Source organism: Cricetulus griseus, chromosome 4, assembly GCF_003668045.3.
Source record: "Cricetulus griseus strain 17A/GY chromosome 4, alternate assembly CriGri-PICRH-1.0, whole genome shotgun sequence".
Lineage (NCBI taxonomy): Eukaryota > Metazoa > Chordata > Mammalia > Rodentia > Cricetidae > Cricetulus > Cricetulus griseus.
This window is the reverse complement of record NC_048597.1, coordinates 102,923,269-102,950,796: the sequence shown is the minus strand read 5'-3', so window position 1 is coordinate 102,950,796 and position 27,528 is coordinate 102,923,269. Positions and strand designations below refer to the sequence as shown.

The 27,528-nt window shown below is 52.3% G+C and overlaps 2 protein-coding genes and 1 long non-coding RNA gene across 14 annotated transcripts in view; 2 read left to right on the top strand and 1 right to left on the bottom strand.

Moving 5' to 3' along the window:
* The window catches only part of LOC118238658, a 2,888-nt gene extending 1,276 nt beyond the window's left edge, over window positions 1–1,612 (top strand). The window contains exons 4-5 of the long non-coding RNA XR_004769519.1: window positions 440–581; window positions 1,473–1,612. This is a non-coding gene — a long non-coding RNA (uncharacterized LOC118238658). The remainder of the gene's footprint in view (window positions 1–439; window positions 582–1,472) is intronic.
* Window positions 1–6,388, bottom strand: part of Setd1b (SET domain containing 1B, histone lysine methyltransferase) — a 25,457-nt gene extending 19,069 nt beyond the window's left edge. Inside the window, 6 exon segments of the mRNA XM_027414005.2 lie at window positions 98–1,318; window positions 2,117–2,229; window positions 4,429–4,699; window positions 5,311–5,409; window positions 5,631–5,815; window positions 6,258–6,388. Coding sequence (XP_027269806.1) covers window positions 98–1,318; window positions 2,117–2,229; window positions 4,429–4,699; window positions 5,311–5,409; window positions 5,631–5,801 — 1,875 coding nt within the window. The 5' untranslated portion in view covers window positions 5,802–5,815; window positions 6,258–6,388.
* Window positions 5,775–27,528, top strand: part of Rhof (ras homolog family member F, filopodia associated) — a 26,531-nt gene continuing 4,777 nt past the window's right edge. The window contains exons 1-4 of one of the 12 annotated variants that reach the window (XR_004769518.1): window positions 8,138–8,272; window positions 8,686–8,788; window positions 9,130–13,812; window positions 14,353–15,010. Coding sequence is in view for 1 of the 12 variants with exons in the window: in XM_027414008.2 (XP_027269809.1) it covers window positions 16,331–16,468; window positions 16,731–16,818 (226 nt within the window). In the remaining 11 variants the exon portion in view is untranslated. Of the gene's footprint in view, window positions 13,813–14,352; window positions 16,469–16,730; window positions 16,819–27,528 lie in introns of those variants that run through there. The other 11 variants (XR_004769509.1, XR_004769516.1, XR_004769510.1 and 8 more) reach the window with 11 other exon arrangements.

Genomic DNA, 27,528 nt, shown 5'->3' with positions numbered 1-27,528 from the left:
AGTCCCATGGTTCCAGTCTTAGTGAAATGTATCAAGCCTGGAGGAGTGGGTCACAGACACACAAAATCAATCCCAGATAGAACAGATATAGCAGTACCTCATCCATCCTCTCTGAGGTCGGGGTCCTGTCTCCTGTCAGGTCCAAAGCCGCCTCAGCTGTCTGGCCTAGAAGACCCATAGGGTCTGGGGGGCCCGGCTCAGGTGGGGGCCGAGGCCCCAGGCCCAGGCCCAAGTCATCATCCTCATCAGAGTCAGGCAGTGGTGTTGGGCTGATGTCCTCCAGACCTGTGCTGGAGGGGCGTGAGTAGGGCGGTGAGGGGCCTCGGAAGCCAGGCTGAGAGTTAGTGCCAAAGTGGGTGAGTGGAGAGAGTTGGGAGGAGGAGGAGGAGATGGGGCTGCCCTCCATCTGGAGCTCAGTGTCTGAATCCTGCTCCCGCAGGAAGGGCAGCTTGGTGCGCTGCTCTTTCAGCAGCATCTCAATGCGGGAGTCCAGGCTGTCATGGGGCTTCTCTGGCCCTGCGGGAGATGACTCCAGAGTGGGTGTGCCCGGGCTGTCACAGGGCTCAGGACTCCAGCCGAAGGTAGGCCTGCCGCCCAGCTCCATGCTGTTGTTGTCAGGGGGTGGGGGACCAGGAGGTGTGCCCGGCTTCTCCTTGGCTGGAGGTTCCGAAGGCGGTAGGGGTGGGGGTGCGGGTGCCCTCCGGAACTCCCCGCTGTCACGGGTCCCAAAGGCTGCTGTGGCAGTGGGTTCCTCGGGAGGTGGGGGGAATGGGGGTGCTGGAGTCTGATACGGAGAGAAAGCGGACTTGAATCCAGAAGCAGGGGCTGCTTGGGCAGGAGGTGGAGTGTGGGCAAATGTGGCCGAATCCTGTGATTGGGTCTTGAAGGGGGGGCCACTGCTGCCTCCACTGCTGCCAAAGGAAAGGTCTGAGGAGCCCCGGAAGGTAGTTGTGGCTCCAGCCACTGCAGCCACAGCAGAATTGTGGACATAATGATGCTCGTGGCGGCGGTTGTAGGCATCAGTGAACTTGCTCTCATGCCGCCGAGCCTTGAAGGTTGCTGTAGGGTCCTGGCTGAAGAGGTAGGAGGGTGTGGGCTGACGACTGGAATAGCTGGAATCCTGGGAGAAAGGGGTACCCAGGCGAGGTGTGAGCGGGGTGCCTTGTCCGTAGGAGTTGGGTGTGTCCAAACGACAGCTGGAATAAGCTGTGTCCTGGGAGAAGGGGGTCCCACCACTGTTAGGGGTGACAGAGGAGGAGCCAGAGCCACACCCCACAGACAGGCTGCCATCCTTGAGGCGCTTCAGAGCATCTGATAGCTAGAAAGAGAAAGGAAAAAAATCACTGGAGTGGAGGAGAACACTCTATGCATGGGAACGCAGTGGTCTCTCATTAAAACTCTGGCTGCTGGGGAGCTTGGAGCCAGCCAAAGGTACAAGCATCGGGAAGCTCTTGGTTTTTCTCTACCCCTAGGTACCCTCTGGATACTCTGAGGACTTTCCCTAATCCTGGAGGCAGAAAGAGAAGACCCTGACATCTTTGTGAAGGCTGACATTTCCTTCCCACCTCAGGCTATTTGACATTAAAGGGCACTGAGACAGAGATGTGACCAAGAGCTACAGTCTTGAGCTTGATGGACTGTCCCTTAGAAATTCTAGAGATTTTAAACAGCATGACATAGGACAAGTGCTTCCTGATTAGCAGGCAGGGGGATGGGGCAGGTTAAAGCTGTGATTGGGTAGAATTGGCCAAGTGAGTGTCTTGGTAGGCCGGGGGCTGAGACGGAGGCAGTCTGTTCTGGAAGAGGCTCTGTACTCTGCTTCCTGGGGACCGGAGTACAGGGATAGCCAGACACCAGACACTAAGACCCAAACACAGCAATGTTGTGACAGTCACATGAAAAGTAGCCCCAGGTCTGTGGGAATCCCAGCATAGAGGGAGGGTAGAATGGGAGGAGGGACTGCGTGTGGACTGAAAGCTACAGGGAGCAGGACCAATCCCAAGGGAGACATGCTGTAGCAGGGCTTTTAGACCAGCTCTGAACCTACAAGCAGGTGTGACCCCGCCCCTAAAGCCAGAGGTGCTGAGCCAGAGGAGCAACAGTGTGATCAACCTACCTGCAGTGTCTCATTCACAATTGGAGAAATAGCATCCAGCTCACCCACTGGGAGGGTCTGGGGGGTGTACCGGCCGGTGACCAACAGTTCATAGAAGCGCATTCGAGTTTCCCCTGAAACAGGCAGGGGAGAGGGTATCCATGGAGGCTCCAGCAGGAGATTTGCCCATGGGGATTCCAACTTGTTTATTAGCATCTTCATGGATCCCTTGTGCCCGAGACCACAAGCCTGGGGACACTGCATGAACCCTGATTGGGTTCCTACCCTCTCTTGCACCTCCAAGATTTTCATCTGTCCAACAAAGCGACAAAACTCTGATTTTTCTGACTCTGAGGCTTTAAGGTGAACACTCTGTTGGGTAGAGATCCTCCAAAACCCCAAAATGCCATCCTCAGTGCAAAGTCCTTTTCATTACCTGGACCATGGTTCCCAAGGAGACATTTATTACCCCCATCTCCCCACAATTCTTTCACCTCTGAATTGCACAGCTTGTACCAAGGACACACAGGAAGTCAGGTGACTGAGGTGACTGTTAACCATCCAGGGCCAGACGAATAGCAAAGTTTGTGAAACCCATGTATTACTGTGAACCAACTGTATGGTGCTTTTCACTAGCTTAAGCCCCGAGAGGGACCCATGTCTGCCTGGGGACTACCCAGGGCCCAAATGGTCCCTATGAGCCCTAAGTCTAACTCTCTACCCACCAGAGATTTTTATCAACCAGGCCCCAGATCACCGGTATTTATAGAGCCTTAGAGGCAGCTGCTTACATATGCAAAGGAGGTACATTCCTTGAGCTACACTTTACACTTTGCTGGGTTCTTTCTTGAAATACAATCTCAAACTTAGGCGGTAGTATCTCAGGGTTGTTTTTCTTTTCTTTTTTCAGAAATGAAATTGTGGTAAGACATAGCTGCTCTTTAAGATGTGGGCACGTGATGGGGGAGGGGATGGCATGCTTCAGTCTTGGGGGAAATTAGACTCAGCTTACTGTCAGAAAGGGGAGCGCTCTCTCTCTCTCTCTCTCTCTCTCTCTCTCTCTCTCTCTCTCACACACACACACACACACACACACACACACACACACACACACACGTGAACTTTACTACAGAGTGAGGAACCAGGGAAAGAGGAGCAGGAGAGCTGTAGATCGGACAGACATGACAAGCTTATGACACATAACTAGGCCAAAGTTCTGCAGGTGGGCTAGCCAAATTCACTCAGAACCACCACAACCCTTTGCAACACCCAGCATGGTCAGTCTGTTTCAGAGATGCAGTCAACATGTAGCCATTGTTAAAAGCAAAACAAAACAGAGTATGTTCTCCTCTCTTGCCTTTGCTGTGCTCAGGTACTCACAAGCACAGTGCTCACAACACCCCTGAAGCTGGGCCTGAGTCCTCTCAGGCAGGGTTCCCCTTACACCACCCCCACCCCCAAACTCTGGACTTTACAGTGGGACCCAGGGACTAGGGACTCCCTTGTTCCAGAGTGCCCTGAACTTTCCTTCAGATGGGTAGGACTCTCTCAGAAAGGACAGAGGCAAACTTAGGGGGAATGCTCTCTGAGTCTTGCCTGGCCTTTCTACCTGAGTCTTGAGCCCAGACTGAGGGGGAAAGTCAGCAACCCTGAAGGTAGGAGGTGTGGCTCCCCAGCCCAACTGAGCAGACCAAGGTGCTGCGGTCTCTTTAAGAGAGAGGAGGGAAGACAAGTGTCAACCCTTGAGCACCCAGAGCAGCCCGCCCCCAAGATCCACTATCAGTGCTAGCTATCAGAACATTATCAATGAAACACTACAGAGCTCAGATTGGTTCAGGGAAGGGGCTCGGTAGGGGCTGGGGGGATGTCAAGCATGGCACTCTAGACCTTTAAGGAATGACTTTCATGAATTTAAAGGCACATGGTTCTTCCTCTGCCCCCTACAAATAAACAAATGCTTCCTTCTCCCCAAACACAGGCAGCAACACTAGGGACTGCCTAAACCAGGCCATTGGAGCTCAGAGAGAGGGGCCCACGGGGGTGTCGTAAGTGGGGAAACCTCTGGGTGGTCCCTAAGGGTGCAGTGGCCAAGGACTGGCACATTAGGTAAATTATATCCTGTCTCCTAGCAACAGACAACACATTTGGCTCCATGTGACACTGCCCTCCGGAGGGGACAAAAAATAAATAAGGTGATGGGAGGGTATCCCAAGGAAGAGGCGACAATAGAAGGGTTCTCCTAACTCTGAAGGGAGATTTCAAAGGAAGGGGTTCAGGCTGACAGGTGGCCTTCCAGCTCCTCCCCCATGGGCAGCCTCCAGGCCTCTACTAACCTTTGGTGTCCAGCTCCACGTGGATGATGTTACCCATGACAGAAGTGCTATGTAAATGCTGGACGGCCTCCTTGGCGCCCCTGACCGTGGCAAAGACCACCTTGGCAATGCCCAGGTGTTTCTTGGTCTTCGGGTTATACAAAATCTCCACCTCCTCCACCTCCCCATACTTTCTGCACATGTCCCTTAGGAAGTTTTCACGGATGTTGTCATTCAGCTTGGCAAATGTCACCTGCTTTGGAGGCACAGGGCCCACGTAGAACTCATCGATCTAGCAGGGGCCGCGGGGGGGAAGGGAGTTTGGAAAACATTAAAACCAAAGAGAAAACACAACACTCCTCACTTGCCCAGCGGTTAAAAACAATAAAGGGTGACTTTTTTTTTTAATTTTTTTGAAAAAGAAAAAAAAAGCATGCGGGCGGGCCTGGGAAGCAGAGGATTAAATCGTTTGGAACCTGGAAGTCCTCTGGGTTCTAAAGGAAAGGGGAAAAAGAAACAGTTTCTCTTTTCCCACCCCATATTCTGGCCTCCTGTCCTTGCTGTAGGTTCCGGGACGACCCCCTGGTCTAGGAAGTTGCCCCTTTTAAAGCCAAAGGGATGGGAAAGGGGGCGGGTCCCTGAACCAGGCCCCCGGGTGCACAGGACCCAGGTGGGGACCCGGAGCCCCGGCAGGACTCTGTATCAGCGTCCTCGTTACAGTTTCTCCGAGTGTTATTTTGTTTACAGTGGCCGGGAGGGGACACCACTCTCCCCCTCCCCGCCAAAACTTCCCAGCCCTGGACGGCGGGAACTCAGAATCCGGCTGGGCTTGGTCAGGACTGGCGTTATTTTCGAACTCGGGGAAGGGGGGAGGGACCATAAGACAGAGAGGAGGGGTCCTACCTTGAATTTGGGCACCGACAGCTCCAGCTCCTTGGTTTTGGTCCAGATTCCGACCACCCGGGGATCTTCCACGATTTCCACCGGACGGTTGCTGGACATCTGTGGGCAGGGATAGGGGGCTCAGTATGGAAAGCTGGCAACCTCCCCAGGGGCAGGGGGAGATCCCCCCCTCCAGGCACCAGTCCCACTCCAGGCTGAGGGGGGAGCCCTGGCTGACAGTTGGCCAGGTGGCTGGGAGAGGGGTCCCTCTCCGTTCGCCTCTGTCTGGGGGCTCCACCGGGGATGGGTGGGGGTGGCGGGAAGGCGCGTCGGCTACTCACCGCCAGGCTGAAATGCTGCCCATCGTAGCGGTACAGTTTATGGTGCCCCTTTTTCAGAGCTGGGTCAATCATCAACTTGTAACTTCTCCAATGGTGGTTCCTCCTCTCGCCCGAAGGGCCGGGCTGCGGCGGGGGCTGCTGGTGGTGGTGGTGGGGGTGACTGTTCTCCATGCCGTTAACCCAACCTGAAAACCAGCAAGTTGTTGTCTTCTCCGCCGCTTCTACACATTCGCCAAAGAATCTAATCGGCTGGCCCCCACCCCCTCCCACCTTACCAGCGCGCCCCGAAAGCTTGTCTCGCTGGCTCCCCCCCCCGAAAAAAAATAAGAATGGAGCGAGAGAATAAACCCTTTCCGGGAGGATTTACGCGCCCGCCCGCTCGGCCACCGTCTCCGGCTGGCAGCGAAGGGCTGCCCGGGGCCCCCGCTGCGGGCTGGCGCGGTCCGGGGGCGCACGGAGGACGCGGGCTCCGGCCCATGGTGCCGCCGGCCGCCCGGCGTGGCGCTCGGCCCGGCTCGGGCTCGGGGCGCGCGGCAGGCCTGGCGTCGCCCGTCGGGGCGGGGGCCGGGGGCTCGGGCCACCCGGCTGTTCTAGTCGCGGCCTCTCTCCCTCCCCAGCCGCGCTTACATCCCCGCCGGGCGCCGGCCTCCCTGCGCCGCCAGCCAGTACATGGTGTCCCCCGCGGGAGCCGAGGCCGGGGCGGCCGGACCGGGGGCCGGGATGGGGGGGACGCCGCCTTAGCGGCTGCCGGGCCCCGGACTGTCGCTGCCCTTCCTGCCGCTGCTGCTGCTGCTGCTGCTGCCCGGGAGGCGGCTGGCGGCGGAGGCTCGGCTCCCAGTAGCCGCACATCCCACAATACACCGCTAAGGAGCCCGACCCGAGCGCTCACCCTCCTCCTCTTCCTCCTCCTCCTCCTCTTCCTCCTCCCCTCGCCTTCCTCGCCGCTTCCCCAGGCACTCTCCCGGCGGCGGCAGCTGCGCCGCCAAAGCCCCGGGCCCCAGCGGCCCCCCACCCCTCACTCGCGCGCTCCCACACTGCCTCCCCCCCTCCCCGGGGGGAAGGCCTTTTAATTTATTTATTCTGCTGGGACTGAGGTGGGGGCTTGGCTGGCGGGGGAGAAGGGGTCTCCTCGGCCTTCTACCTCCCGCGGCTGGGGCTACCCTTCCAGCTTCGGGGCGCTCCACGGCGTGCGCCCCCGGGGCCTCCCAAACTGTTTCCAAACTGCCCAGACCGGAGGTGGGCGCGTGGAGACTCGGCGAAAGGGCTGGGTTTGGAGGGGGCGATTGTGTGTTTGAATACTAGGAGCCTGGGGCCGGCAGACGTCGACCCCAAACGAGTTGCAATCGAGGTATCTCCGATCCCGCTTCCTCTTCGGCCCGCACACCCCCTCCCTCCCTGGAGCTGTACTGGGGAGGAGAAACCAAGATTTGGAACCACGTTAGCCTTCACATTCTTGGGAGGATACAGCCCTCGCCTGGACATGGAAGATAGCTCTTTTTTTTTTTCTTTCTGTTTTTATTTTTGGAGGGGAGCGCCCAGTAATTGTCCTGAACACATGCTTCTTCCTCCCTCCTTCCTCCAGCCACCAGCGACAGAGAGTCCCCTTTTTTGCATTTATCATTTTCCTTCCCCTTTCTTTATTAAAGGTCCGGGAGTGGCGGCGGCCAATCAGCGCTCGGCTTCCATTTTGTGAGTTCAACTCAGAAGCTTCCCCGGCTTCGCGTGGATATGTTTGCAGACCCCTCGGCCTCTCTTCTCGGGCTGCCGAGGCGAAGCAGCCGCCTCTTTGGGGCTTCGTGGTGGTGTATTTCATATTGGGGCTCTTTTCGGGGTTTGTAATTTGGCCGTGGGTAGGTAATTGGCTGGAGCAGGGCGGCAGGGCGCGGCAGCCAATCAGCACGCGGCTTCTATAGGGCTTGAGTTATTAGACGCTGATCTCAAAACATCCTTCATCAGACTCCAAGGAGAGGCCAACAGATGAGGGGAGCCATTTTTCTGCAATGGAATTAAATGGCCAAGTGGGTTTTTCCTTTGTTGCAAATGGGGAATGCTTTTCCTTTGACTCCACCATCCAGTTCAGGACGCCTGAATGTGTTTAACATTTGCCAAAGGACTCACACTTGGAAGAATGAAGAAGACCTTTTAAAAAGATCTGGATTTTTCCTTATGACTTGGAATCCATCTTTGTCTTGTATAACTAGGTCATAGTACACTATTAATGTCAGCAGTTAACAGTTTTGAATTCAAAAAAACCTAAGTAAATGACATATTTAATTTTTTTCCTCTTTTTTTCTTGGGTGGGTGCGGGGAGAGCTTGGAGCTGTCTTAATCTGTATTCTCTTGACTGAACAATAAATTTTTAAATATAGTTTCCTCTATTAAACACTTAATCTGGCCATCTTATTAACTACTCTTTTTTAACAAGGTAATGTTTTAAATGTATGGTTGTAAGAATAGCGAAATGGCAGCCAACAACAAAATTGTGAGCTGTTGTTACTGTTAAATTTTCTAAAATCCTTTTACATTGTAAGTACCCAGTCCATTCTGTCCTTACTGCACTGCAGTTTTCATGTTACTGTCGCCTGAGATGTCCTGAATTTTCGGAACCTTCATCTGCATGTATGTCTTTGTCTCGGTCTGATGTAAGTCAGTTAAAATGCTTTTAGACGTTTGCTTTTATAAAGCTACGGTTTTTAGTTCAAGCTTTTTGAGAAATGTTTACAGCAATAGATGCTGCTCAGATTTCTTCCCAGTAACTCGTACACTTTCTTTGAAAATCGATCTATTTTGAAGAAAAACAGCTGTTTTTCTCGACTTGGGTGGTGGTGGGGGGGTGAGAGAAAGGAAGACTTTCTTTACAAAGACTAAAAGCCGTCACTGAAAACTAGATTAAAACTGGAAAACAAGTCCTAGCTGGTTCGAGCCAAACACCTACGTTAACTCGGTGGTGTTTCTTATGGTGGGGATGGCTGGTGAACTATTTTGCCTTTTGTTTGATTTGACCGTGTTTTCGCCTTTTGTTTCTTAATGACGATCACACCATTGCTAAATCCAGAGCAGTAAACAGTCCACAGCGAAGCCGCCTTTTGCCGGCCCAACCCTGGAAAGTTTGCAGTCGTGGAAGGAGCAGAAATACCATGAGTGTAACTTACAAAAAGGTAACAAAAGAACATAACCCCAGATTTTTTTCCCCAACTAAACAACCAAAACAACAACAAAAAAACTGTTATTTTTATAATAACAACTCCAAAAACACCACCCAGCTTTTTCTTCTAGACTCCATAGCACCGGGCTGAGCGGGTAAGTAAAAAAAAACTAAAATAATAATAAAAAAAATTTAAGTGCCTTTTGCCCCCTTCGAGGAAGTCTTGATTGAGCAGGCCATGGGCTGCAGATGATGGGAGCTGAGGTTTCTGGAGCTTGAGTTTGGCAACCGATGACAGTGGGCGGGTGAGGGGACAAAGACTCTCCAGACCCCATTACCTCTTCTGCCCCAAAGGCGAAGAGAGCATCTCCCCAGTACCCTGGGGCATCCATGGAGCTGCCTTGCGCTAGTCCCTTTGGCTCGCCTCAGATCTGAACCTTGGTGACAGAGAAGAAATCGAAGTGCTTTGAAGATGGAGGGGCTGGAAAGGCGAGGAAACGTTCCCACCCATCCTAAGGTCTCGCTCCCGTTTGATTATGGTGTTTCTGCACCCTTAAATCAACTTTTCGGGCTCCGGGGCTCGCCTGCTCTTCCAAAGAGAAAAAGGACAAAAGGCCGGCGTCCATGTTGGCACCATGACGCAGCATCTCTTCAGCCTGCAGCCCGGCGCTGCCTGTCCTCCCGGCCGCGCTCGCTCCTCCCTCTCAAACATGAGTTTTATTTTCAGGTTGTGAGCCGAGCCGCGGGCTGGGCCGGGTTGGGGCCAAGGCTGGGGCCGCCCGGCCGTTCAATACTGCGGTGGCTAATGGCGGCCGGTTCTCCTTCCTTCCTTCCGCCATCCTGCTTTGCTGGGGTGTCGCTGGGAGCTGGGAGGAAACCCCGGGTCCTAAGAGCCTGCATGGCTCGGCACCCGGAATCCTGGTGATGGGTCTCTGGGGGCCTTAGGCCTCGGGGGCGTCGCGCATCACGGTTCCCGCACTCATCCTCCCCACCACCCGCTCCCCCCCACCCCCACCCCGCCTCGGGCGCGGCGAGCGGCTCCCGCAGTGGCGGCCGCGAGTGGAGCCGGGGCCCGGCAGGGCAGGGCAGGGCGAGTCGCTGGAGGAGGGTTGAAGACCCTGATCTCCGCTGCAGCCCCGGACTCCAAGGCCCAGGCGGGCACGAGGCCTCGCCCTGACTCCAGTGTCTGCTGTTGTGCCTGGGAACGGGAGCCAAGTAGCCAAGGGCTAAAAGGCTCCCCAAGCCTCCCTTTACTGCCCACTCGGCTTCAGGAGACCCACCCCTGCCTCCCCCAGTCGTCCTTTGATAGCCGAGCCGTAGGGGCGGGTCTCCCCTTTTGTCCCCACTTTGAGTTAGAGGCCCTCGCAGTGCCTGAGTCCCTTCACTTGGACACCAGGGGCACAGCCTCCAACCCAGCCCTGCGGGTTGGAGGTGTGTGTTGAAGGGGGGCGGTTGGGCCCTGGGAAAGCGGATTGGGGCCTCCCTCTTGGGATACCCCCCCTTGATAGTGCCCGAGGGTAAAGCCTCAGATCTCGGCCTTCTTGGGGGAGGGGATGCGGACAGGGCGGGCCTTTGGAAATGCAGATGAGTCGTCTCCTGCTGCTTGTCGCCCTGGCTGAACCTTAGTGACTCAGCCACCCCCACCCCACCCCCATCCATTCCAGAGTGAGGGCGGCCTTGTCAGCTGGGAAAGGGGGGCAGCATTTCTGAGGCTTCCTTTCTATCTAGTAGACCCTGTTGGTTTGCATTTGGCCAATCCATTCTCTGACCTACAAACTGTGGGACTGCCCCTAACAGATCGTCCGAATTCACAGGTCTTGGCCGGAGACCGGAACAATGTCTGGGTTATCCCCACAGTAGACAGTCCTTGCTTCCTCTGGACATCTGGAACAGGCCTAATTTGGCTGACAGCTTTCCCACTAAGGTAGGTAAGAGCCCTTTCCCCAAGTTGAGAGAACTGTATCAGGGGGTTTTGGCCTGCGGCCTTAGAAGGGCGGGTTGGGATCCCCAAACTCGCTGGGCTGGTTCTGCAGCCCCTCCCCCACGCTGATGTGGCGGTTGTGTGTGTGAAATGGGCGGCCTGCTGGGTCCATCCAGCCCCGCCTGTCAACCTCTGTTGTCAGGCGTTTAGGGCGGGCGTTTCTCTGCCGAATTTAGCAGCTTACTAGAGCAGGACTACGAAGTACTTCCCAGTGGTGTGTTTTATGGTGGGTGGGAGGGCCCTGATTGCTTCTTGAAGGCCTTGACTGCTGCCAGGCTTTGCCGGTGGTGCTTAAGCCATTCCTCCTGAGCCCCATTACGGTAACCAAATGAGCCACCCTCCGATGTCTGCCTTGCTGGGTAGACAAAGAACCAAGACCTGATATCTTAGGCAATTTTCCCAGAGAAAAGGTTTCCTTGACACCCCCCTTTTTCCTGGATTCTCACAGTGCCCTCCTGGCTCCCAACAAGGCCAGGTTGTCGATACACTGGCTTCTAGAATCTTTATAAAGCCGGACGTGAAAGGAGGCTGGCCCTTCACCTGAGGTGACCTTGCAGGTCGTCCTGTCTGCAAAAATTAGGCAGCCCAGGCATCAGAAGAAGGAAACTCATTAAGGCTGACCGTGCTGTCTCTTGAGTTTCTCATTCGAAGTTGCATTTTAAGAATTTGTACTTCTTACAAGGTCCCAGGCACTACCAGTTTTCCAGACTCTCCCTGCCAGGTGACACCTGGGATATTACCCCGCTGGATAGGTAGCAGTTGGCTTTGCCCTCCCGCGGCCCAGGAAGCTTCCAGCTGAAGGTGGTGTGGCCCTTGATTCTCCCCCCCCCCCAAGTGTGTTCCTAGTTATGTTACTTTGATAAGCCATTTGGCTACAGGTGCCACGGATCATGCTGCTTCCTCTGTTTTGGCCTGAGCTTCTAGCTGCTTGTCTTTCCGCTTGTTCCTCACCCCTACCGTTGAGTGCTGAAGTGTGGCTTGGGGAGCCTGGCAGGCTTCACGGAGATGTTGGAGGCATGTTGGTTCCTAGTCAGGGATGCTTCAAGCCCGGCAGCTGTGGGGTAGTGACCTTAGATCGGTGTTTCCCCTATAAAACGATCATAATAACCGCTGGAAAAGGTTGGCGGGAGGATTAATGGAGATTAAGGGGGCCGCACTCCTGCTCTGGCGGCACAACTAGTTGGCCTCCATTACGATAGGGATTGTTGCTGGGAGTGGCTGCAGGGGTGGGGGCTGGGCTGTGTCCTGGGCTCCTCCCCACCAGCCCACTTCCTGAAGCACGTGCTGGAGCCTCCGGGCAAAGGAGAAAGAAAACTGGCTCTACTTGGGAACGGGGCCAGCTGTTTTTCTCCCAGTGCAGGTTTTTTAGTCCAGGCTGTCCGGGCTCAATGAGCTGCTCTGTGGTGGGGGTCGTGATTTTTAAGGGTTACCCACCAGTGGCCCCAAGTGACGAAAAACTTCCCACCCAAGGTTATGAGGCCACCACTGGCTGAGTCTGGACAGGGTTCCAGGTTACCTTGATTTTCAGCCCAGAGCCTGGGCCCCTGACACCCCCTTGCCCAGCTGTCTGGGTTATTTTAGGCACCCTCCGGTGCCAGCTGTCTGCTTCCATCACTGCCAGGGTCTGGTAGCAAGGAACCAGGATGGTCCCGTGGCTCCTGCTGGTATAGAGGGCCAGCCATGTTGGGAGGGCTAAACTCCTCACCCCAAGTGGGAAGAGCCCGGAAAAGCACTTTTCTAAGGTGATTTGGTTCATACTATCGATACACTTGTGAGCCTTTCTTGATCTACGTAAGGGCTCTGCTTCTGCTTCTCTGGGGGTCTTTATCTCCTCCGGCCCCAGACTAAGTGATTTATTTATTTATTGGTTTTTCGAGACAGGGTTTCTCTGTATTGCTTTGGAGCCTATCCTGGAGCTCGCTCTGAAGACCAGGCTGGCTTTGAACTCACAGAGATCCGCCTGCCTCTGCCTCCGATTGCTGGGATTAAAGGCGTGCGCCACCAACGCCCTGCCTAAGTGATTGATGTAAGTGGGCTGTGTCAGCTGTACCCTGGAGGGCTACAGACTTTGGGGAACAATTAGGTGCTAAACTGTGGTGTGGTGCTTGAAAGGGAACCATAGAAGTGACAGGGCCAACTTGTGATTACGGTCTGCACTTCACTTTTTCCTTTTTGTTTTTTGTTTTTTGTTTTGTTTTTTTCTTTGACCCCCTTATCACCTCCTGGGCGGTAGGGTGGGGCAGTTTGTCCCAAAGTAGTTCCTGGCCCTGGGGGGGCCCGCCCACTGGTCACTCACTGAGTTTGCTTGGGGCGGGGCTGCTTTGGCCTGCTGAGAGAGGGCCACGCCAGCGGAAGGACTGCCTGAGCTGGGAGGTGGCTGGACTAGCTTCACTGCCCAGATTCCAGCGTCTCCGCCCCTTCCGTCTCCTCCACCTGGCCTGGAGCCCCAGTTTGGAATATGACCTTTTAGACACTCTGGGTAGAGCTGGCAGCCAAGATGGGAAGAAATACCCCTCACTATCACCTGCCCCAATCGTGTTCTCCGATTGTTCTGTGCAAGTTCCTGTGGATGGGAACCAGGAAGGCTCTTTCTAACATTTTGGTGTGACAGAGGAGGGTCTTGCCATGTCCAAGATAGTTCTCTTGACAGGCTGGGACTGTAAGTAAGTACACGTCCTTTGCTCCTGGCTTCTAGAAATGACTTGCTCATCCTCCACTTGTTCCCTGGAGCTGTTAGGCAGCTGAGACCTGGAGGGAGCTTGCCTAGCCAGGTGGATAAGATAGCACCCCAGGCACCCTGGCTTCACACCCTCCCCCCTTTATCTGTTAAGGCCCTAGCTGGAGTCCTTATCTCACTGCTATTGGTACCATCTGCATTTGGATAGCTAAATAATTGATTTATGGCCTCTGAGAAGGGGAGTGGCCCCTTAGCCTCCCCCATCTAAATTTGTACTTTGTCCTGCAAGGTTGAAGGCCTTCTACCTCTGCTCTCCTGGGCTTGCTTTCCCTATTGGCCTCTGTCTTCCTTGAGACCATCCTGCGGCTGGCTCCCTGAGGTAAGACCAACTGAAGGAATCTCTTGCTTTCCCACTCTTTCCAGGAATTCCTGGAGAATGGGGGGTGGGGGCAGAACATATTGCAGGTGAGGGAATAAGCCACCCTATGTGGGTGAGTGTGTCTTATCTCCTCAGCTGGGCCAGCCTGGCCTGACCTGACCTGACCTCTGAGGAGGCTCTCTAAACAGCAGCTGGCTGAATTCCTGGGTATTTTTAGCTACACAAATCCAGCCCCACCATCACCATGAGAAGCTGGGTCCAAATCCAACACTCCAGGCCTGATAATACTGGGGTTCTGCCAGCCTCCTGCTGAGGCTCGGATGGGTGGGCAGGAAGGCTGGAACCGGTAGCAGTGTGCTGCCTGCACCCACCTGAGCCACTATTACTAGCTTTTGGTCACTTCTTCCCTGCAGCTTTCTGCAGACTTACCCTGTCACCGAGGATGGAGAGTGCAGCAGGCACGGGACTGGGGTATTTGTGGAAAGTCAGGAGCCCTCTCTTGGCTATATGTAGTAGAACAAGTATTTTTTTTCTTCTAAGTGAATCTTCCCCTGGCACAAGAAGCCAGCCAGCCAGCCAGCCAGCCTCTGGGGCCCAGGACAAAGCCTGAAGAAGCCTAAGAGAAGAACCCTGGAATCCCTGCAAAGGTATGTGGATCCCCGCTCACTCTAAACCTCCCCCTCTTTGTGCTGTTTTTACTCCACTCTGGAGTAGCCTGCTCTTCGTTCTCTGGGCAGTCTTGGCCTCTGGCATGCTGTCCCTCCTTTTTTTTTTTTTTTTTTTTTTGCCATTCTCAAAGGGCCACTAAGGTATAGACCCAGCCCTTCCTCCCTTGCCTGGTTTTGACAGGACTCATGTCTGTTGGGTCTCTTTGTAGCCCTTCTCCCCCTTCAACCAGCAGTCGGGCCCTAGCCCGTAACCTTGACAACCACTTGGTCCTGTCTCCTCACTACTGAAAACCTGAAGAGGGTTTTCCAGCTGCGGTACATTTGCCCAAATTGGGCACCCCTTCTAGCTTCCATTGGCTCTCCCTCTGCCCAACTGTACCCAATACAACAAACCAGCTTCCCTGGTCCCTTGGCTGTAACCCAAAATTGATCACACTGGTGCTGGGAGCTCCACCACACAGCTTCCTCCATGCAGCTCCTAACAGGCAGGAATACGGTTGCTTCTCAATAAACAAATCGCAAAAAAGGAATGAACGAGTTGCTGAACATTTGTCTAAGGGGCCCTTGATCCAGCGACAAGAAGGGGTTTCTGCCCCCAAACTGGAGGTTGGTCCAGGTTTCTACTCCCTCAGTCCCTGTTGTCTTTTGAGTTTCCATGGGCGGTCGCTGCTGCCCTCTGGTGGTACGGCTTTGCCTTGCGCCACCTGGAGGAAAGGGGAGGGGCGGGGAAACAAGAAACGACCTGGCATTTATGGAACCTCCCGGGTTGGTGGTTTGCTCCACAAAGTGAAATTTCCTGGTTGTTTGCCGAGAACTTGTAGGGTATCATCATGCCCCCGGGTCCGCCTATCTCTGGCAGGCTGCAGGGACCCTCAGCTCAGTAACAGGAAAAGGATGGCTCACATGACATCAGCCAACTATATCGCTAGTACTTGTTTGTTTAAGCTCTCAACCAAGAGCTATTTGGATGGTGATGGGAGTGGAATTCCTGGGATGAAAGACATGGAGTCAGAGGACACCAGAACACTTCTTGGTGGAGATGGGGATTATCAGTTTCCGAAGCTTACGGAAGGGCCACATGCTCGACAACCTGTCACAGTCGCGACAGTGTCATGCTTGGGTTCACCCCTCTGAGCCTTGCTCAATACTGCCTACGTATTTTGAGTCAACTCTGGAAACAGGCTGTTCACCTGAAGCCAGTGCAGAAGGCGCCCCCCCTCCCCGCAGGGGGCTCCACGGTGTGGGTCAACAGAACGAGTGGGGAGGGGAGCGGAATTCCTATGGTCACACACTGACGAGGGCCAGTCTCAGACTATGTGGATACACGATCCACGTTCTGGCGTCTTCTCGGGAACGACTGTAGCTACAACCCTGTTTTAGGCCCAGCTGGCCAACTAGCTGCAACGGCTGGATGCGAACCCGGGTGCCGGGTGCAGCCGGCCAATCAAGGAATCGCTATGGGGGTGGAGCCGGCCAATCAAAGGGTCCTCGCCAGGAGGCGGAGCCTGACAATAAAGGGCTGTCGGTGTGAAGAGGCAGAAACCACAAATCCGGCGAGCTAGGGGTGTGCAGGAAAGCATGGTGATGGGGATGCGCTGCGCTTGCGGTTCTGCATCCGGTTCTTCAGTTTTTTTCATTTCCCCGGGGACTGAGACACAAACACCCAGGGCCGGGACCATGGCATAAGGTAATTGAGGCAGGGAGGTTGAACCCCGGAGGCTGCCTGGCAGAGGTGGTGCCAGCTGCCCGAGGGCGGAGCCTCGTGGCCCCGCCCTGAAGCCCCGCCCCCACCCTGTCGCTCAACTGGGCTCTAGCCAGAGCTCAGCATCCAGCGCTGCGGGCTCTGGGCTATGGACGCCCCGGGTGCTCCGGCCCCAGCCGCCGCCCCCAGCTCGGCAAGGAAGGAGCTGAAGATAGTGATCGTGGGTGACGGCGGCTGCGGCAAGACATCGCTGCTCATGGTGTACTGCCAAGGCTCCTTTCCCGAGGTGAGGCCCGGTAGGTGGCAGGAGGGGTGAGGATGGGCTTGGGACCTCAAGGAACGAGGGATGTCCTCCAGCCTGGACCCAGGCCCAAAGTCTGGACCGTGCAATCCTGGGTGTCTCCTTCAGGCAGCCTTGCGAGAATCCCAGAGCTCAGTGGTTTGCCAGGTCTGAGCTGGATGGAGTGAGGGTGTTAGACAGTTGTGGGGGAGGGATCTGTCTGGACTCTGGGCCTCCTAAAAGATCGATCCGACCCCCTCTCTCACAGCACTATGCCCCATCGGTGTTTGAGAAGTACACGGCTAGTGTGACAGTGGGCAACAAGGAGGTGACCCTGAACCTCTATGACACGGCTGGTGAGTGCACCGGAGCCCAAAGGTCCCCGTGGTCATCCCCAAGGGTTTCCCCCTGCCTTGTTGGGGGCATTCCCTTCCTGACACCCTAACATGCCAGAAGGTCTCTGCAAGGTGCTGGCTAGCTGGGAGGCCCTGTAAGCCAAAAGACCTCTGCCATCTCAGCTTTAAATGGTGGTAATAGATTGAGGTGAATTCTGAGCTACCACCACCTCCCACCATGTGCTATGTTCTCTTCTCCAGCCTTGTTCCTCTCCTGTGGTTCTAGAAAATGTGGGCTGTACTTCTACCTCCCAAGGTTGCAGAATTCCTTACTTACTGTGGTCTTTGATTTGAGTCCCCAGGGGTTTGGGTTCCAATGGCCTGTGCTGAGCCCTATTATAGTTTTAGGTTAGCAAGCTCTAGATCACAGCTGTGTGACTCCAGGATTCTATGGCTGTCATTTCTGCATTGAGCCCCCAAGGTCCTGTGAGTGGACCTCCTGTGTCCCTGACTTCAGGGATCCTGGGCTATAGTCCAATCTGTGTTTTCTTGGTTTTTCTGGGAAGAAACAGACAACTTTAGAAAAGAACCTAAAGTCTAGGAAATGGATCAAACAGGGCTCTATCTACTACGTGCCAGTCCCTCAAGGTGGGGGAGGACCCGATTCTGCTCATAGTCCACACACAAACACTGGGATTCTCTTTGGGGTGTCAGGAGCATTTTTAGGGCAAAGGTTGGACCAGGTGGAGCCTCACCCAGCTTGGTGACTCAGTGTCTAGTGACTGGATTGGAACCACGTCACTGAGTGCCCCTTCCCTGCTAGTCCATCCCTGTGTGTGAGGTAAAGTCTCTGATCTTAAATGGAGCCCAAATCCAGGCATTCTCCCCACCCCACCACCCCCTGGAGAAGATGAAGAAAAGGCTATCCCACCCAGACCTCTACCTCATTCCTGTAGTGGGCAGGTTCTACTGGAGAGACTCCTGACCCTTCTGAGTGGCCCACTGAGGCTCCCGCCCACCCTCTCCTCCAACCCCAGGTGTGAGAGAAAGGAATTCTGAGGTGTGTCCCTGAGAGCAGTAAAAGTCCGGAAAACTTACTTTCACATGCCTCTGCTCCAGGAGCCAGGGAGGGGCAGGACCATTGACCACACTTTGGGGGAAGTACTGCCTGAGCACAAGTATTGCACACCTCCCCACACTCCAGGAGAGACCAGGAAGTCTGTTTTTTCCTCCCTCTGCCATCAGTCTTGCCTATCACATCCCATCAGTCTTTCCTATCACATCCCAAAGTTCCCTGTTCAGGACAGTTTCCCCATTCGACCAGAGAGGAGATCATTTTGGACATTTTCTGGAAAAGGGGAGATGCCTGAAGGACATGTCAGGCGAGAGTATCGTGAGGGTTCAGAATACTTCCGCTGGTAAAAGGACGAGTTTGTTCCAAGAGGCTGTGGAGGGATGGAGGGTTCCCAGGGTCTGTCATCGGCAGGTTGTGATGATAGTGTGGTCTTGTCTTTAATGTTATGCTACCTACTTGGAGTTAGACCAAGACCTGGCTTGATTCCACTTTGTTGTGACATTGGGAGCATCTGAACCTCATTTTCCTCATATTTCATCAGAGATAAAATAGTCAAAGAATAAATTCATCTACACAGTGTTCGGCACAGGGGCTGGCTCTTGGGCAGCTCAGCACATATGGTTTTTGTTTTTTTGTTTTTTGTTTTTGTTTTTTGAGACAGGGTTTCTCTGTGTAGCTCTGGAGCCTATCCTAGCACTCGCTCTGGAGACCAGGTTGGCCTCGAACTCACAGAGATCCGCCTGCCTCTGCCTCCTGAGGGCTGGGATTAAAGGCGTGTGCCACCAACGCCCGGCTTCCCATTAGGTTCTTTAGACTTGTTTTGTGCATACTAAAGTACCACTGAACTTCGTTCCCCAGTCCCCAATCTGAGTTTGTCTGTCTGTTCGAGACAGGATCTCTGTTTCTCTGGCTGGCCTCAGACGTGCTAAGTAGCCCATGTGGCCTCCAGGTCTCCATCCTCCTGCCTATGGCCTGAGCTATATGTACTACCACACACGGCTCTGGCCCCAGCTCCTGTGTAGGGAGTGGAGAATCTAGATGCCCTCTCAAGGAGTGTCCACTCACTGTTCCTTTTCCAAGACAGGATTCCTAAGTCCTAGAAGTGTGTAGAAGAGTGGCTTGTCATCTGTCACTCGAGAGTGACTGGGAAGTCCTAATGGTTGGAAGGAATTCCCTGGCCGGTGAGCAGTATACTTATGAGGCTGGGTCATGTGTGTGCATGGTGTTTGTCAGAAGGAGGCTCTAGTGACTGCGGAGTAAATGAATTCATTATCAGAGAGATGAGTCAGCTCTACCTGTGGCTGGGTCTTGGGATAATGTGGAAAAAATGATGCCGGTGACTGTCTAGACTGAAGAAAAGTGGAGACTGAGGGGTTGAGGGCAATGACTGAGTTAGAAACAAGTTTAGTAAATGCCTTAGAAAGCTCTAGAACTGGGGGGAGGGGCCTGCCTTCCCAGTCGGCCATGATCAGAGTTATGGGACAGGAATAACCCCAGAAAGTTCAGTTTTTACCAAACCCAAAATGGATTGACAGCCATGGGCAGTGCTACGTCTATGCCCAGGGGGCCCACATGTAAGGCCTGTCTGGCTACTTGCTTCCATCCTGCGGAAGCAGATACACCTCAGCCCTCTACACAGCACCGAGTGCTCAAGAGGTAGAGGGGGTGGGGCCCTAGCACCCACAGCTCTAGCAGCCCGCCCTGAGCCCTGACATCTTCCGACAGGAAGCTGTGGTGAGGCCAGAAGGTTCCTCGGCAGACAGACGGTGGTGTCATGGTGGCAGGAGGGGGTGTTTAGACACCACCCAGAAAGTCTCATCTAGTCTTAGAGAGGCACAGAGGCATGGGTGTGTGTGAGAGAGAGAATAGGAAATTGGGGGGAAGCAGCTGCTAAGATGAGGAGTCAGGACAAGAAGGGCATTATGGCCCTGGAGCTGGGACCACTTCAGGCCTAGAGCAAGCCAAGTCAGGTACCATGATCGTATGTCAGGAGGGACTTCCCTGTCTCTTCCTGTCCCTGGGGAGGGGAGGGGGGGCAGAGGGGCCCTAGCAAAGCTAGTAAAAGTGGGTTCCTCCTTCAGCAGTTTCCCCTTCTCATGCCTCCAACACCCCTTCTCTGACTGACACTTTGGTCAAGATGGGTCACCTCCAGCAGATTTGGGGAGCACTGTATCCAGATGACAAGCCACTCTTCAACACAGCTCTAGGACTCAGGAACCCTGTGGTGGAAAAGGAATATTGCCAAGGGAAAGCCCCACTCCACAGAGTGACGGCCTCATCTCCACCCACCTGCCTCACAAACTGGTAGCTGAAGAAAAATGGGCAGGACTTCAGAGGAGCTCTGGCCAACAAGCCCTGTCCCTCATTAGAATCAAGGGCATGCTTAAGGAGATTATGGGCAGGTGACTTGGCATCTTCATGGGCAAAATAGAGTAACAGACCAATGTAGTGGAGGGGAGGCCCCTTTAAGGGATTCAGAGATTCAGGGGTTGGAATTGCATAGGTCGTTAACCTACCGTGGAAGTTTCTGTTTTAGCGGTAACCACAATAGCAGTGGTCACACCTCTGCCCAGCACTAAAGTACTTTTGTTTCCCAAATCAGGGCAGAGCTGGTCACCCCTGTCAGAGATAAGGGAATTAAGACTTAAGATGGAAGGCACTAGGCTCCAGACTGTGTCCAAGTCGTAACATTCAGTCCAGACAGAGTGCCCAGCGCCCAGCCTCCAGGGATAATGGGGCAGCAGTGTCTAAACTCCTTGTCTTCTTTGTGTGTTTCTTGTTTTTTCTTGTGTGTTTTTCAGGACAGGGTTTCTCTGTGTAGCCCTGGCTGTCCTGGAACTCACTCTGTAGCCCAGGATGGCCTTGAACTCAGAGATCCTCCTGCCTCTGCGTCCCAAATCCTGGGATTAAAGGTGTGCGCCACCACCCACTGCCCAGCTCAAATTATTTGTGTTTATGAAAGGCCCACACTGAACCCTAAGAAGTCAAGCCAGGCAGAATCATGCCTGAGGAAATAGGATCTAAGATAGCCCCCCATACCACCCCCCACAAAAGGCCCCCTTTTTCCTTGAGACAGCTCTTTATGCCACCATTTTCCCTGTCAAACTTGCTGGGGTGTTGTTCTTATTTGGAGACAGAAGGTGATTCTTTTATGTACAGGCTATGGTCTATCATTGAAGGAAGCCAATATAGAAAATCAGGACAAAATCTGGAGGCAGGAACCAAAGCAGACACAATGGAGAAATGCTATTTACTGGTTTGCTCAGCTATCTTTCTTATATATACCTGCTCTGTGGTAGCAGCATCCACTGTGGGTTTAGCCCTTCTCTACCAATGGGCAATCAAGATAATGCACCTAGCCGGGCGTTGGTGGCACACACCTTTAATCCCAGCACTCAGGAGGCAGAGGCAGACAGATCTTTGTGAGTTCAAGGCCAGCCTGGTCTACAGAGTGAGTGCCAGGATAGGCTCTAAACCAATACAGAAAAACCCTGTCTCAAACAAAAAGATAATGCAGGATGGACATGCTCACAGGCTAATCTGATGGATGCAATTGTCAACTGAAGTTCCCAATTTCCAGATGTGTCAAGTTTAGCCATCCCAGATGAACAGAATGAAGCTCTTGCCCTGCCTTCTGAGGTGGGCTGAACAAAGAGTACCTGAATACCGTTTATCACTGACAGATTATGATTAGCTGTGTGGCATAAGTCGTTCCACCTGTCTGTATTTTGGTTTCTCTGACTGGAAAAGGTAGGTAGCTAGTGCCCATGTCAGGCGGCTCATAACTGCCTCGAAGTCCAGCTTTAGGAGGTCTGACACCCCCTTCTGGACTCCATGGGCACCCATATTCTTAAGTGCATAGACCCATTCACTGATGTACACGTTTTTCACAAAATTAAGGGTTTCTTTTTTTAATAATTTATTTTTATTTCATGTGCATTCATGTTTTGCCTGCATGTATGTCTGCAAAAGTCAGATCCCCTAAAACTGGAGTTAGACAGTTAAGAGCTGCCATGTAGGTGCTGGGAATTGAACCTGGATCTGCTGCAAGAGCAGCTGGTGTGCTTAACCATTGGGCTATCTCTCCAGCCCCCCAAATTAAGTTTAAAAAAAAGCCTTTGTGGGGACAATGGGTGCTTTTAGAGTGGCTGGGCAGGCAGCTGACCTTGGCAGTGGGGACTAAGATGTCTGGCACCGCCCAACTGTGACCTTGACAGGGGTGCTCCCCTCAGCCACCTGGGCTCTTAACAAGAACTTTCCTGGCTAGCTTACTTCCTGGGTGCTGCTTGGAGTAGTGTAGATCAGGAAGTGATCTGCAAACACCACCAAAGGGCGCTGTGGGCACAGCCCTGGGTTTAACTAGCTCCCTTTCCCCGACAGTTTTTATTGCCCTCACCTTGCTTCCAAGGCTTTCAGTGACCCCCTACTTGGGGAGGAGACACAGTCATAAAAGTAATGTGACATCAGGTAGTAAGAAGTATCTTTGGTTTTGTTTTTTGGTTTGGTTTTTCAAGACAGGGTTTCTCTGTATAGCTTTCGAGCCTGTCCTGGCACTCGCTCTGGAGACCAGGCTGGCCTCGAACTCACAGAGATCCTCCTGCCTCTGCCTCCTTCAGCAAATCCTATCGGCGTGCGCCACCACAACCGGAGTAAGATGTATCATAAAGCAAAGAAATCTTTGTTATGGGACAGATGGACACCAAGAGGCCATTGCTTCAGGGTGGGGTGGTTGAGAAAGGTTTCCTGGAGATGACATTTCTGTATAGATCCAAAGATAATCACACACACACACACAGAGAGAGAGAGAGAGAGAGAGAGAGAGAGAGGAGGAGAGGGAGAGGGAGGGAGGGAGGGAATCTACTAGCTGCAACCTGTTAACAGAACCTTCTGGAAGAGGGAACGATGGCAGTGTGTGTGAACACTCTAAACCCACTGTGGTTCCTCTTCCTCCAACACACAGCAACCTGACTCTACCCCTTACTTCTACCCAGATGGCTCCCTTTAATGTAATAGTTGGGTTGTAGTTGCTCAGCTCAGCACATCTCAGCCTTCATCTCTGTGACCACTTGAGCTGCCACAAGCCAATAGTTGGCTAGTATTTCCTGCATGTCTCTGGGGGCCATGAATTCACAAGGAGAGAGGTGGTCAGTCTCTGCCCTCACAGTGTGCCCTGCCTACAGGCGAGACAACGAACAGGTCTGTGTCTGAGGAAGCTGTCTGAAAAAAGCCAAAAGGGATACACTAGGAAGACATGCTAAGAGCAGGGAGGGCTATCAGAGGAGCTGGCATGCAGAGAAAGCCACAATACCTGGACCTCATTTTGTAACTGTTGGTGGAACTCTCTCTATAGACAAATTTTTGGAATATAATGAGTGTTTTTGTTATATCAGAAATATGCACACCACCCTAACCCCATCTACATCTTAGAAGCCCAGAGCCTATCTTTACACAATACAAAATAAAAGTTTGGGGTTGGCTCCTGACTCAGTGGCTTTAAGCAAGAAACTGAGCCCCCCCTGTGTATAAAATCTGAGTACAGTCATCACTCAGTGCTCACAAAGGATGGGTTCCAAGATCCCCATCCATGCCCCCATTGAGAGTAAAATCAGTAGAGACTCAAATTCAAAATCCTTATAGAAAACTACTTCGGAATGGCACATTTTCACATATCCCGTTCAGTTACCCCTGGGTTACTGATGATACAATACCAGTGCCACCTAAAAAGAGTTGCTGCATGATAAGTCTGTATTTGTTCAGTACAGATAGTGTTTCTTTCAGAATATTTTTCTTCTTCCTCCTCCCTCCCTCCCTCTCTCTCTCTCTCTCTCTCTCTCTCTCTCTCTCTCTCTCTCTCTCTCTCTCTCATTTTGGAGACAAGGTTTCTCTCTGTACCATTCCTAGCTGTCCTGAAACTTGCTCTGTAGACCAGGCTGGCCTAGAACTAACTCATCTGCCTGTTTCTGCCTCCCAGGTGCTGGGATTAAAGGCATAACACGCCACACCACACACACACAGGTCTTTCTGAATGTTTCTAGTGTAAGTTGCTTCTGTGGAGATAGGATCCAAAGATACTAGGTTGATTGTATTTATACTTTCCGTTTCATATTGTATTTGGTTGTAATTAAGGGAGTGAGCGCACGCGTGCGTGCGTGTTTCAAGACAGGGTGGAACTCTTTTTTTTTTTTTTTTGGTTTTTCAAAACAAGGTTTCTCTGTAGCTCTGGAACTCATTCTTTAGACCATGCTGGTCTCCAACTCACAGAGATCTTCCTGCCTCTGCCTCCTGAGTGCTGGGATTAAAGGCGTGCGCCACCACCGCCTGGTGGTATCTATTTTTTAAGATTTATTTTTATGTCTATGGGTGTTACCTGCATGTATGTATATGTATGTGCAGCACATGTGTGCCGGGTGCCTGAGGGATCAGAAGAAGGGGTCAGATTCTCTGGAACTAGAGTTATAGATGACTGAGCCATGTGAGTACCGGGCACAGAACTTGGGTTCTCTGTAAGAGCAGCAAGTACTTTCTTCTTTATTTTAAAGTTTAGAATGTATGTGTATGTACTTGTATGTGGGTATGTATGTGCATGTGAGTACAAGTACCTCTAGAATCCAGAACGATGCTCTGGATCTCCAGGAGTTGGAGTAATAGGCAGTGATGAGCTGGGAACTGAACCCAGGTCCACTATAAGAGCAGCAAGGGCAGTGGTGGTTAATCCCAGCACTGGGTAGGCAGAGGTAGGTGGGTCTCTGTGAGTTTGAGGCCAGCCTGGTCTACAGAGCTAGTCCCAGAGCAGCTAGGGCTACACAGAGAAGCCCTGTCTCGAAAAACCAAAACAAAACAAAAAACAAAAAAAAGAGCAGCAAGTGCTCTTAACCACTGAGCCATCTTTCCAGACCCTGTAAAGAACCCTTAATGATGAATAGACAAACACTTAAAAACTAGGGGCTCGGGGCTGGAGAGATGGCTCAGACGTTAAGAGCACCAACTGCTCTTCCAGAGGTCCTGAGTTCAATTCCCAGCAACCACATGGTGGCTCACAACCATCGTTAGGAGGTCTGGTGCCCTCTTCTGGTGTGCAGATATACATGGAAGCAGAATGTTGTATACATAATAAATAAAATCTTAAAAAAAAAACAACAACTAGGGGCTCGAGAGATGGCTCAAGAGTTAAGATCACTTGTTACTCTTGTACAGGACCCAAGTTCAGTTCCCAGCACCCACATGGCAGCTCACAATTGTCTATAACTCTAATTCCAGGGGGATCTGATGCCTTCTGGATTCTGTGAGCACTGCATGTTACATGCTGCATAGACATACTTTCAAGAAAAGCATGGTATAACACAATACGTACACATAAAATAAAAAAATAAAACAAAAAATCATACACTGGGTTGGAGAGACGGCTCAGCAGTGAGGAGTACTTGCTTCGCAGGGGACCCAGTGTAGGTATTTATTAGTACCCATGTGACAGCTTGCAGCCACTGTAATTCTAGTTCAGGTGACTCGATATACACCCCAGGAACACACATGATGCACATGCTTATAAGCAGGCAAAACACTCATAACCATTGTGATGGTATGAATGGAAATGGCCCCCATAGCCTATATGTTTAAATACTTGGTACCCAGTTAGTGGAACTGTTTGAAAAGGATTAGGTGGCCGGGTGTTGGTGGTGCACACCTTTAATCCCAGCACTTGGGAGCCAGAGGCAGGTATAAATCTGTGAGTTCGAGGCCTGGTCTACAGAGCGAGTGCCAGGATAGGCTCCAAAGCCACAGAGAAACCCTGTCTCGAAAACAAAAAAAAAAAAAAAAAAAGGATTAGGTGATGTGACCTTGTTGGAAGAGCTGTGTCACTGGGAGTGGGCTTTGAGGTTTCAAAAGCCCTAGACAGGCCCTATGTGCAATTTGCAGACCAGATGTGACCTCTTAGCTATTTTCTCTATTGCCATGACTGCCTGCGTGATGCCATGCTTCCCACTGTGATAATGAACTAAGCCTCTGATACTGTAAGCCAGCCCTCAATTAAATGCTTTCTTTCAAAAGTTGCCCTAGAACCCTGTGATGGTGGCACACTTCTTTAATCCCAGCACTGCAGAAGCAGAGGCAGAGGCAGGCAGATCTCTGTGAGTTCATGTCAGCCTGGTCTACAGAGTGAGTTCCAGAACAGGCTCCAAAACTACACAGAGAAACCCTGTCTTGGAAAAAAAGTTGCTTTTTTTAATGATGTCTCCTCACAAAAGAATAGTAATTAAGACATACATAAAATAAATAGCAGCTGGAGAGATGGTCAGGGGTTAAGAGCACTGGCTGCTTTTCCAGAGGACCCAAGTTCAATTCCTAGCACCCACATGGCAGCTCACAATTGTCTGTAACTCCAGTTCCAGGGGATCTGACATTTCCATACCAGTGCACATAAAATAAAAGTTAAATAAATTACAAAAAATGAAAAGAATAAATCTTTAAAAACAAAACACATGCTATAAGATGAAGGTAAAAGTAGGGAGAAGATGGACACTGAGAAAAAGGAAATTATATGATCTGGATGTTTACAAACAAAACAAAAAGCTGTTTGGGTGGTACACACCCATAATCTCAGGACAAGGGAAACCGATGCAGGAGAACCATCCCAAGTTCTAGGTCAGCCTGTACTGCATAGTAAACTGGTGTGTCAGGCAGTAGAGGGCTAGGGAGCCCCTGAGTGTTGCAGCTGAACTAGGTTATTGTTTTAAGAGCCATCCAGCAGCCAGGTGGCCAGTGGTTTTATTGAAGGACTGCAGATCAGGGAAGACGTGGCACAAGAAGCCACTGGTAGCTGGGTAAGTGATGCATGCTTTTGATCCCAGCACTCAGGAGGCAGAAGCAATCAGATCTCTGTGAGTTCAAGGCCAGTCTAGACTACATAGTTAGATCCAGGACAGCTATGACTATATAATGAGATGATGTCAAAGTGGGGGAGGGAGAAACCATTGGTAGTTTGAAAAGGATGGCATGGGGCCAGGGTCACTAGCAAGCAATAAACAGATCCTGAAGGCTCTTCGGTGACAGCCGCCAGCCTAGCATGGCAATTAATCACTTGAAATGTAGCTAGTGCAACCACGGAACTCAATTTTTTCTTGTTAATTAGTTGACATTCAAATCGTCACACAGGGCTGGAAGCTGCCCTGTTGGATACACAGACCTAGAAAGACATTGACAGATGTTTAGAGGGAAGACTGCCTCAGTCAACATCCTGAGCCAGTGCCCTGATTCCCACGAAGGGGGTCTCCTAGGGAAGGGAGGCTGAAGTCAAGCACCCCTTTTTCCCATGTTGAGGGGGCTGGGACAGCATAGATATTTTCCCTGGCCTAGCTGTCATTACGATGGCTGGTGCATACTTTACTAAACCCCATACATTAGAGGGATATTGGTTAGTGGCAGCCCACAGGCAAGTCTTATTACTTTTCCATGTTCCAGATTGGATGGGCAGGTTTGTGCCTGTAAGATCAGCAGGAGTTGGAAGTTGGAGGCAGATGGGTCAGGAGTTCAGGACCAGCTTGTGATACCATGAAACCCTGTCTCAAAAAACGGGCAGTGGTGGCACATACCTTTAATCCCAGCATTCGGGAGGCAGAGGCAGGCGGACCTTTGTGAGGTTGAGAACAGCCTGGTCTGCA